Consider the following 12,611-nt stretch of genomic DNA (forward strand, 5'->3'; position numbering starts at 1 on the left):
TCTCAGAAACACTCTCAGGCACACACTCAGACACACACACACTCAGACACACGCACACTCAGACACACACACACTCGGACACACACACTCTCGGACACACACACTCTCGGACACACACACACTGTCAGACACACAAACACACACCACTCACTCACTCTCATACACACACACACACACTCATACACACTCGCTCTCAGAGACACACACTCTCAGACACACACACCCTCTCAGACATACACATACACACACTCATACACACTCGCTCTCAGACACACACACACTCTCAGACATACACATACACACACACTCTCTCAGGCACACACTCACATACGCACTCTCAGACACACATACACACGCACTCTCAGAGATACTTACATACACTCTGACACATACGCACACTCTCAGACCCACGCACACACATTCTCAGACACACGCACATACCCTCTCTTAGGCACACACACACACTCTTCCAGGCGCGCATACACTCTCTCAGGCACACACACACTCTCTCAGGCACAAACTCTCTGACACACAAACACACACTCTCATTCACACAAACACACACCACCCTCTGACTCTCAGACACATAAACACCCTCTCAGGCGTGCGCACACACTCTCTCAGGCGCGCACACACACTCTCTCAGGCGCGCGCACACACTCTGTCAGGCGCGCGCACCCACTCTCAGGCATTCACACACACACAAACTCTCAGGCACACACACTCTCAGGCACACACACACACACACTCTCAGACACACACACACACTCTCAGACACACACACACACTCTCAGACACACACATACACCCGCACTCTCAGAGACACTTACACACACTCAGACACATACACACAGTCTCAGACACATGCACACACACTCTCAAGCGCACACACACACTCTCTCTGGCACACAAACACACACTCTCAGACACATATACACACACCACTCACTCTCAGACACATACATTCTCAAACGTGCAAACACACACTCTCAGACACACATACATTCTCAGAGATACTTACACACACTCAGATACATACACACTCTCAGACAAACACACACACACTCTCAGACACAAGCACACACACACTCTCTCATGCACACACACACACACACACACACTCTCAGGCACACACACACACGCTCTCAGGCACACGCACACTCTCTCAGGGATACACAAACACACACACTCTCAGACACACACACACTCTCAGACACACACACACACTCTCAGACACACACATACACACACACTCTCAGAGACACGTACACACACTCAGACACATGCACACACACTCTCAGGCGCACACACACACTCTCTCTGGGACACAAACACACACTCTCGGACACATACACACACACCACTCACTCTCAGACACACACATTCTCAAACGTGCAAACACACACTCTCAAACACACATACATTCTCAGAAATACTTACACACACTCAGACACATACACACACTCTCAGACAAACACACACTCTCTCAGGCACACACACACACACTCTCTCAGGCACATACACATTCTCTCAGGGATACACAAACACATACACTCTCAGACACACAAATACATACACACTGTCAGACACACAAACACATGCCACTCACTCACTCTCAGACAAACACAAACACACACTCTCACATTCTAAAACACACACTCGCTCTCAGACACATGCAAACATACTTTCGGACACACGCACAGACACACTCTCGTGCACGCACACTCTCTCCGGCGCGCACACACGCACACTCTCAGTCACACACACACGCACTCTCAGACACACAAACACACACCACTCACTCACCCTCAGATACTCACACTCAAAGACACACACACACTCACTCTCAGACACACTCTCAGGCACACACTCAGACACACACACACACACTCAGACACACACACTCTTGGACACACACACTCTCGGACACGCACACTCTCGGACACACACACACATTCTCCGACACGCGCACACACACTCCCAGACACACACACACACGCTCAGACACACACACACACACATTCTCAGACACACACGCACTCTCAGACACACTCACGCACTCTCAGACACACACACGCACTCTCAGAGATACTTATACACACTCAGACACATATAAACACACTCTCTCAATTGCACTCACGCACACTCTCCCAGGCGCGCACACACACTCTCTCAGGCACACACACACTCTCTCAGGCACACACTCTCGGGGACACACACACTCACTGCTCACTCACTCTCAGACACACACACTCTCAGACATACACACAGACACACTCTCAGACACACTTACACACTCTCAGGCACACACTCACACACTCTCAGACACACACTCTCAGACACACATTCTCAGACACATACGTGTCCTCTCAGACACACACACGCACTCTCAGAGATACTTACACACACCCAGACACATACACGCACTCTCAGACACATGCACACACACACTCTCTCAGACACATGCACACACACACTCTCTCAGGCACACAAACACACTCTCTCAGGCGCGCGCACACACTCTCTCAGGCACGCACACACACTCTCAGGCACGCACACACACTCTCAGGCACGCACACACACTCTCAGGCATACACAAACACACACACTCTCAGGCACACACACTCTCAGGCACACACACTCTCAGGCACACACACACTCTCAGGCACACACACACTCTCAGGCACACACACAAACTCTCAGGCACACACACACACTCTCAGACACACACACACACTCTCAGACACACACACACACCCTCAGACACACACACTCTCTGACACACACAATCTCAGACACACACACGCACTCTCAGACATACACATACACACGCACTCTCAGAGACACTTACACTCACTCAGGCACATACACACAGTCTCAGAAACATGCACACACACACAGTCTCAGCCACACACAAACACTCTCTCTGGCACACAAAGACACACTCTCAGACACATACACACACGCCACTCACACTCTCAGACACACACACACACTCAGATACACAAACACGTACTCAGACACACACACACACCAACACTCAAAGACACACACACTCGCTCTCAGACACACAGGCACACACACACACTCAGACACACACACACACACCCACACACACTCTCAGACACACACACACTCTCAGACACACACACACTTACACACTCTCAGACACACACACATTCTCAGACGCACACACACATTCTCAGATGCACACACACACACTTTCTCAGATTCTCACACACTCTCAGGCACACACTTACATACTCTAAGGCACACACACTCTCAGACACACACACTCTCAGACACACACACACACACACACTCTCAGTCACACGCACACACTCTCAGACACACACAGACATTCTCAGACGCGCACATACACACTTTCTCAGATTCTCACACATTCTCAGGCACACACTCACACACTCTCAGGCACTCATCACACACTCTCAGGCACACACTCACACGCTCTCAGGCACACACACACTCTCAGGCACACACACACACTCTCAGATACACACGCATGCACTCTCAGGCACACATGCACGCAATCTCAGGCACACACACACACACACTCTGAAGCCCCACGCGCCCAGAGTTTTCAATGTTTGCTGCTCCTCCAATCACAGCCTGGTTCTCTTCCATATTTGCTGTTGTTATATTTAATTGTGAGCCTTTCAGCAGCAAACATGGAAGAGAACCAGACTGTGATGGGAGCAGTCCCCTGCAGAAATCTTCAAATTCACTGACACATCTTATCGACATTTTCAACAAACGCTCTGGGGGCCACATGGAGGGGTTGCAGCCCATGGGCTGCAGGTTGGACAAGCCTGATCTAGAAGAACAAAGACAGCAGGGACAAGTACACACCACCTCCTGCAAGCTCCTTACCAACCCACACACCATCCTGACTTGGAAATATATCTCCATTCCTTCATTATAGCTGGGTCTAAACCCTGGAATTTCCTACCTAACAGCATTGTGGGTGCACATACAATATAGTAACTGTAGATGTGGCAGCTTACTACCACCTTCTATAGGACAATTAGGGATGGATAATAAAATGCTGGCCTTGCCAGCATTGCCTACAGCATGTGAGTGAATAAAAAAACTATAAGCAACAATTAAATTTTAATAATTATCATTTAGCTCCATGGACTCACTCATTTCACTGGGAGGTTCTTCTGTCTCTGGTTTTGCAGGTTCCTGTAGTATCAGAAAATAAAATTTTATTTTCATAGTGGTCAAAAAGTTTCATAATTTTGTAATGACACATGGCGATTTCATTGTGGAGAATTCCAATGACACATGCAATTCAATTGATAAATTTGTGAAAAAACAGATGTATTTTTTGAGCTCTGTCCATGGGCTGCCATAAGTCTTTATCCACATAATGTGGGAAGAACTTTATTTGAACACCAAACCTCAGTGTTATGCTCAGTGGACTCACTGAGTCATCTCTATGGACCTGTGCATTCAGATTACACACCTCCTTTTGCTCCTGGGGAGCAGTGGTCACCTCAGCTGCCGCCACAGTGAGATTGGTTGGTTTAGGTTTTCCTTCAGGTTGTGGTAACACCTTTTCCAGCTCTTGCACAAACCACTTGAGCAGTCCACCGCCTTGGCCTCCATCCCTGCAAAGAAATATGCTGCCATTTTTAAACATTCTCATTTCTTCTCATGGAGAATGAAGCAAAGTCAGTATCAGCAAAGACCAGGGTAGCAGAAGACATCGGCAGCACAATGGGGTTGAGAGGAGGTACCACAGGCAGAACAGCAGAAGTGGGCACAGTGACACATCTGGAGGTGTGGCACATACGGAGAGGGAACAATGAAGAACAGTGCAAGAGGACATAGAGGAGGAAATAGTACCATGTAGTGGACCAGAATACAGCAGATGGCACAACAGAAGAAAGCAGGAGGGAACTTACTGCGTGTCTGTGACACTGTTGTGAATTGGGATAAGGAAAAAACACTTGAAAATAATTTGACCACTAGAGTGTAACAAAGCTTTTAATGATGCTCCCTTTGTATAAGACATATATAATAGATGTTTTAACTATATAAATATTGTGTACATTTTTACAGGAATCTACACTATTTTGGTGAGATACAAGACTTCTGCTGCTGATTGTGCTATCTTACTGTGGAGGAGGCCTTAGCTTCAGTGAAACAACTTAGAACTGGCAAAAGTCGACATTGACTGGCCATTAGGCACTGAGGGGAGGAAGGTTGAATTACTGTATGTTTATATCTTCATCAGAAGAATTATTATTGACACGCATTGTCTTTCTTCTTCACTCATTACACTGCACATACCATGTATAACCTGTAACACGCTTCCGGAAGATCTAAGACATGTTTATATTCAACTTTACCTGATAGTAAGGAATATAAGAGATGACATTGAATGGAGGGAATTGAGAGGTGATCTCTTATGGCGTTTAAAATGTTAAGAAGATTTGATAGGGTAGATTTGGAGGAACAATTTCCTTTGCTGGGGGATGAAATGTGGTAAGGGTATTAAAGGTATCTGAGGCAGCTAAATTGAGTTGAAGTACAGATCAATCATAATCGAACTGAATGGCAGAACAAGTTTGAGGGATTGAATGGTCTATTTCTGATCGTATGTTCCTACATTATGCAAAAGCTTATAATGTTCACACCTGGTATGGTAGACTGTGTATATTTTGATATTGATTCACTGGTCTTCTTGCTCCCTCCTGCCCCACTTGTCTCTATTTGGCAACTGTCTGTACCAGCACTGATTTACACTATAACTGTGCCAGGGAGTTAAATTGATACCTGTGCTGTCCTTAACTCCAGTTGGCATACATTCCAGATGAATTAAAGTTGCTTTCAAGGTGTCTTGATCCTAACTACCAAATAGATGATTCCTTCACCCATTCCTAAAACGGTGACGATAATAGCAAGACCTTTACCATGTTACATTCCATTGTCTTGATCAAGATAGTAAAAATGCAGTGAGATGCCGAAGATTATTGCAGCCATCAGTCCCAAGATTCTCAGGCAGTATTTCACGGAAACTGCCTTGTAGCAAGTTAGCCTCTGGGGTTGGTTTCTGGGTGATTAGGAACTTTAGTCATGATAAGTAGGTTATAATTGTTGTAAAGTTGTTTGGTATCTCGTAAGAGGCCTGGAGGCTTTATATATCTCCAAGGTATAGCCCTTAACTAGATGTTGTCTTTGTGTCAACTTACCTCAGAGTCTCTCGCTCTCTCTCTACACGCAGTCTATCATCATGTTACTTTCTACATTATAATGTGGGTAGTACTATTTCCCCAGTTCCACATTAGCCATTACTAACCCGAACACCCTTATTTTACACCTCCCCAAGTCCTTATCCAAATATATTTACAATATAATGTTTCCATGCTACCCTTCTTCCCACCCCAAGTCTCTGGTTTTACAAATTCAGATGGTCTGGAGGCTTTATAACTCTTCCAGATCTCATTCTCCTTCCATTTGGAGGAGTGGTAATCTCAGTTGCTTCAGACTGACTTTGTTGGTTTGGAGTTGAAATTTTAGTACTTGGTGTTTCAAATAGTCGGGTTTCAACATCTGGTTCATTTCTTGCGCTCTTTAGTGTCATGGTTTTCTTTGTCATCCATCCATCTTCTTTGATCAGATACCATGGGCTTATCCCGTTTTTTCCGGAGGCAACGTTCGCTCCGTTCATTCATAGAGCGAACTCAGGTTCTGTTTTACTGTGGGGTCCGCCATGTTCTTCCTGGAAGTTGACATTTCAAAAATAGAAGCTTCATTTCCACTTGTTTCATACTTTTAGCCAAATATTTGTTTACTCTCTTATTTCCCAATTCGTTTTCAAACTGATTAATCTTTTCATTCAACTGAACAACTACTCTGGTGAGTTCAGTTGCTTTTGTTTCAGAGTTATCTGTGGAACCCTTACACAAGCTTAACAACTTCACCTGGGCATTCAGTGCCTTTAGGAGTCTTTCTTCCATGGTACTAACTGCTGCTTAGGCTCTTTCAATTCACTTATTAGATTCTCAATCTGTTTCTTAGAATTTTCTGTTTCTGCTTTTAAAGTATGAATTTGCTCTTCCATACAGTGCATTTCATCTTTCATGTTCTTCAGATTGGACTGAAGTTCAAGAATTTCAATGCTCTTTGCATGATGAAGTTCATCAGTTTTGGTTGTTAATTCTGCATTCAACCAACTTTTCTGATCCATCAGCAATTCATTTCCCTGTTCCAGACATTTTTCGTGATTCGTAATAGAGACTTCTGATACTTGAAGTTTATCAAGTTCTAATTTTCCATTATGAAACTCATCTTCCATACCTGAAAGTTGGTTCCCTCCACTTAACAGTTTTTCCTTAGCAGAGCCTAATTCCTCTATGCTATCCTTCAAACTCACATTTTAAAAAATGTTTCTTCTGCTAGTTGCTTCTGAGACATTTCACGCTCCTTTGTGAGAACTTCTACTTTCTCTTGCAACTGTTCAACTTTTTCTTGACATTCTAGGTTCTTAATTTTCATTTCAGCCATGTCATTTTTCAACAATCCAAAGTTTCTCAGTAAGCTCCAGTGCTTTTTCTTCTAGTTCCATGATCTTCAGCATCGGGATTTACATTTCCCGATCTTGTTTCTGACTTTTTTTTCTCTGTCTGCAGCAGAGCTTTGTCCTTGTCCTTCATTTTGGTTTCACTGTTGGCCAGGTCTATCTCTGGCGAAGTCTTAGTTTGTTTCAGTTCTGTAATCGTGCTACTCATGGCTTTGGTATCCTCTCACAAGCTGGAAAGCTCTATGGCTTTTCATGTCAATGCCTCCTCTTATCCATTCAGCTGGTTCTTCAGCTTAACAATATCCATGTTCACCTTCTCTTTCAATTGGGTATGGTGCAAAAGTGGTAGAAAACTCTTTTTCTGACTGTCGAATTAGCTGCAAGTTTTCTACTTTTTTTGCTCCAGTATACAAGAACTCTTCATCTTTTCCTTTTCCTCCTGTGATCTTTCATTTTGCTGTTTGACCTCTGCATACTTCCTCATCACTTTTTCTACACACTCATCATAGCATTTTCATAGCATAGCTTTAACAAACTTGCTTTCCATTTCTTCATATATATCTTTGGAAATATAATGTTTTTTTCGAATTTTCTTCCACATGTCCAATCATTTTCTTCAGCTCTGCAGTCTCTTGTACCTCTTGGCTTCCTCCTGGAATATTGAACATTTGAGTCTTCTCTTCCAACTGGTTCTTCAGTTCATTCAGTAACATTGAATTATTTTGCTTCTCTTCATAATTTTCCAGAGGTAAAAACTGTCACCTGAGGGATCCTTGGAGCATGTGAAGCTCATTCAACTGGTTTCCCTTTCCTTTGCGAATCTCAATTGTTTCTTCTTGAGTTTTCCTGTAATTCAACAAAGTGTCTTCGACTTCTTCCATTCTGCTGTTCAAGGCAGTCTTCATTTCTTCATGGTACTGAAGGGTTATGTAGTCCTTTTGCATTTGATCTTTAAGGATCAAATTAGCTATTCTTTCAACTTTTTATTTTCTTGTTGATCTCTCGCCAACCCACTCTGCAGTTCAATGCATCACTTCATCGCTACTGATAGTTCCCACGCAGCTGTTTTTTGTGATCTGGCTAGGTCCTTTTACTCTGCGTTCGATCAGGTCTGGCAATGGGCCTCCACATGCTGTGGTGGAGTCCTTCTAAATTGCTCAGTGGATTTTCCTTCTGCCCTTCAGCCTCCACTTGCAATGAAGGTATTTTAGACAATCATCAGCTGTGTCTTCAAATTAGGTGCACTTTGCTCAGGTCAGGCTGCAGTTCCTTTACTGTTTTATGTCTTGAAATTTAGGGATCCTTCACTTGCTTGGGGATTTCAGGGCCTTTTACTTGCTGCCACCATGTTGTAAGGTTGTTTGAGATCTCAAGAGGTCTGGAGGCTTGTGTGGTTGAACATAAACCCTTTATTGTTAACACACAACTATAAACATATCTCCAAGGTATAGCCCTAAGTATGTGCTATCTTCATGCTGATTTCTCTCAGACTCTCTCTCTACACAGTCTACAATCATGTGAACCTCCACATCACAATGTGGGCAGTACTGTTTCCCCAGTCCCACATTAACCCTTACTAATCCAAACACCCTTCTACTACAATAATTAAGAAGACAACAAAAAATAATTTTTGTTGATGACGCTCAGCTTACCGTTGGTCCTGGACAGATAGATTTTCTGTAACAGGAAGTGATTGACTTAGTGGTTGGGTATCTGGAGCTGGAGCAGAATCTGGAGCAGGATCTGGAGCTGGAGCAGGATCTGGAGCTGGAGCAGGAACAGGAGCTGGAGCTGCAGGTGCTGGTGTTGGATCTGGAGCTGATGGAGGTATCTCTGTCTCTATCAATAAAAATAAACCTGCTGAAGGGTTCTTTGTTTCACAAAAGACTCAGCTGCACTGTGCTACATGAATTGCTAAAGAAGGTTAAATTCTATCAAAAGGTTTATGCAATGGTTTTTCCTCATACTGCATATAATTCTAGATGCTTCCCTTCTAGCTCCCATGGTTGAGGAATGGACAGTTGAGCCATACTGACCAGAAAGGTCGCAGGTTCAACACCCATTCTGTCTTGAGATAATTGACCATACTTTCCTCAGCAGCAAGGATAATACAATTGGGCTCAACACTGAGTTAGAGAAGAGGAAACAAAATGAGCCAGAGTTCCCATTTCGGATTGCTAGTTTGTGGCTCCAAGTGGAAACTATACATGTGTTAAAGTTGAACCAGGGCAGGATCAATCTCATTGTGATGTAGTTTCCATCAGCCCTACAATCCCTTAAGGTCTCTGTATTCCTTCAACTCTCACCTCTTTACTTTCTCCACCATTGGTGGCTGTTCCTTCAGCTGCCTGGCCCCCCAGTTTTGGAATTCTATCCCTATATCTCTCTGCCTCCACGGTCAAATAGTCCACCAATCTAGGAACACGCAAGAATGGCTTTGTAGGATAGGTACTGAAAGACAACCACAGTTGGAAATGTACCACAGACGTCACTGCCTTGAATAGAAGGAAAGATTAAACAGCGAATGATTGTTCATCAAAATTCCCCATCTGTTCAAATACAGACCATGACAAAAGGTTCAGGTGCAATTTGATAAATAACTGGGTTAAATGCAACATGGCTTTCTTCAGAAGAAAAGGGTGAGGCAGGACTTTATTTTAATGTTCATTCTCCACCACTAAATGTGTAGAGAGTTTGCAGCACTGATAGGATTCAACAAGTTGTAGTAATCAGTCATATGGTGAAAACATTCATTCCTCCTTCAGCACAGATGCAGCAAATAAATATTCTCAGAAATTAGTTAATATTGCTCAATCCTGAGCAGTTCCCACCATAACTCACATTGACACAGCAGGAATTGGAACCATAGTATTATTTTTAATATTTGTAAGTCTATCACACAGTAAAGGAAGGTAGATATTGCTAGACTCAACCAACAATTATCATCAATGTAACATAACATGTAAGTGAAGGAACATAAAAGTAATAAAAAGATGTTTTCTATCATAATATGAACTTTAATCCAAGCATATAGTCACATTCAGAAATTCATCTGTCCTATTTTTAACATCAATAACTATCATTTAGGTTTCTGACGGTGAAATCTGAAAAAATCAAATGCCCGGTATTGGTCATTTTGGCCTAATTTGTGATATATATTTACCTGTGCTTGGTTCTTCTTCCTTAATCTGCATCAGGGAATCCACATTTAGATGTTGAGTAAAAAAAACAAGAAAACAGACAAATGTTGGTGACAAGCAGAGATAGAATTTAAAGTAAAAGCAAAGTACTGCAGATGCTGGAAATCTGAAACAAAAACAGAAAATGCTGGAGAAACTCAACAGGTCTAACAGCATCTGCGGGACAAAAAAAACAGAGTTAACGTTTCGAGTCCGTATGACTCTTCTTCAGACTAACTTTTTTTTTCTCCACAGATGCTATTGGACCTGTTGAGTTTCTCCAGCATTTTGTGTTTTTGCTATAGAATTTAAGGAGTGTCTTAAAGGAGGAGAGAGAGGTAGTGAGGCAGAGAGGTATAGGGAGGAAATTCCAAAACTGGGAGCCCAGGCAGCTGAAGAACAGCCACCAATGGTTGAGCAAGTAAAGGGTTGTGCAAGAGGCCAGAATCAGATGAATGCAGAGATCTTAAGGGGTTGTAGGGCTGAAGGAAACTACAGAGACAGGGAGGCCATGGAAGAATCTGAAAAAGGATGAGAATTTTAAAATTGCTATGTTGCCAGTCAGGTAACACAAACACACACCCTCTCACACACATACACACTCTCAAGTGTGGACAGGACTTGGTGCAAGTTAGTTACTGGCAGCAGAGTATTGAATGAGTTCAATTTTATGTAGGGTAGAAGATGGGAGGCTGGCCAGAAGAGCATTGTCATAGTCAAGTCATTGTATAGAACACGTGTAAAAACATTAGATATATTATTAACTTAGATGTGGCTATATAGAAGTGTTCCAGTAATTGTTTATATGCAGAAAATTACCTCTATATCCTTTTCCAATTTGGGTGTAGCTCTTGGCAGCTGGGGGCTACCAAGATGTTGTGGAATTAATCTTCTTAGATTTTGTGTAATCCAGGCTAGGGCACCACCATCAGAACTGTATAGAAATAAATAAAATAAAATAATGGGAGCAGTCAAAGATACTTTGAGGAACAAGAAAATTGCTTTTCATGAAATAACATTTTCATAAAATAACCCTAATCACCTAGACCAGAGAGACAAATACCCCTAAATACCATTCATAAAGAATACATTTAAGATTGCAAGCACTAACGGGGGCTGTTCAAAGAGTCAAGAAAGACAAAAGTCAATGAGCTTTGCAGGACAGCCAAAATTAATGGAACATGCCATCATTGGCTCCAGCAAGGATATTCTTGCAGACGAGAGAAAGCAAGAACATGGCCATTCGCCCTAGCAGCAACAATCCTACAGAGATAGAGAGACAGTGCGTGAGAGAGCGAGAGAGAGTGAGAGAGAGAGTGAGAGAGAGCGAGCGAGAGCACGAGAGTGCGCGAGAGAGAGAGCGCGCGAGAGAGAGAGATAGCGAGAGATTGCAAGCGATAGGCAGGGATAGAGAGAGATAGAAAGAGGGAGAGATAGATAGAGAGAGAGAGATAGAGTGAGAGAAAGGGATAGCAAGATAGTGAGACAGCAAGATAGTGAGAGAGAGAAATAGCAAGAGAGAGAGAGATAGCAAGCGATAGGGAAAAGAGAGAGAGAGAGAGAGACAGACAGATAGAGATACAGCATGAGATAGCAAGCGATAGGGAGAGATAGAGAGGGATAAAGAGAGAGAGAGAAAGAGAGATAGAAAGAGAGGGAGGGATAGCGAGATAGCGAGACATCAAGATAGTGAGGGAGAGATACCAAGTGATAGGGAAGAGAGAGAGGGGAAGAGATAGAGAGAGTTAGATAGAGAGAGAGAGACAGAAATAGATAGAGTGAGAGAGAATGAGAGACAGCGAGAGATAGCAAGCGATAGGGAGAGAGAGATAGAGAGAGGGATAAAGAAAGAGAGAGAGAGAGAGATAGAGAGAGAGGGA

General features: G+C 43.3%; 1 protein-coding gene across 1 annotated transcript in view; it reads right to left on the minus strand.

Annotated features, from left to right (window-relative positions):
• The window catches only part of LOC144681901 (uncharacterized), a 304,508-nt gene that overhangs the window by 174,530 nt on the left and 117,367 nt on the right, over window positions 1-12,611 (minus strand). Inside the window, exons 10-14 of the mRNA XM_078544030.1 lie at window positions 11,551-11,665; window positions 10,716-10,740; window positions 9,205-9,391; window positions 4,490-4,634; window positions 4,164-4,206 (exon numbers count right to left, since the gene is read on the minus strand). Coding sequence (XP_078400156.1) covers window positions 4,164-4,206; window positions 4,490-4,634; window positions 9,205-9,391; window positions 10,716-10,740; window positions 11,551-11,665 — 515 coding nt within the window. The remainder of the gene's footprint in view (window positions 1-4,163; window positions 4,207-4,489; window positions 4,635-9,204; window positions 9,392-10,715; window positions 10,741-11,550; window positions 11,666-12,611) is intronic.

This window comes from Cetorhinus maximus, chromosome 6, assembly GCF_964194155.1.
Source record: "Cetorhinus maximus chromosome 6, sCetMax3.hap1.1, whole genome shotgun sequence".
NCBI lineage: Eukaryota > Metazoa > Chordata > Chondrichthyes > Lamniformes > Cetorhinidae > Cetorhinus > Cetorhinus maximus.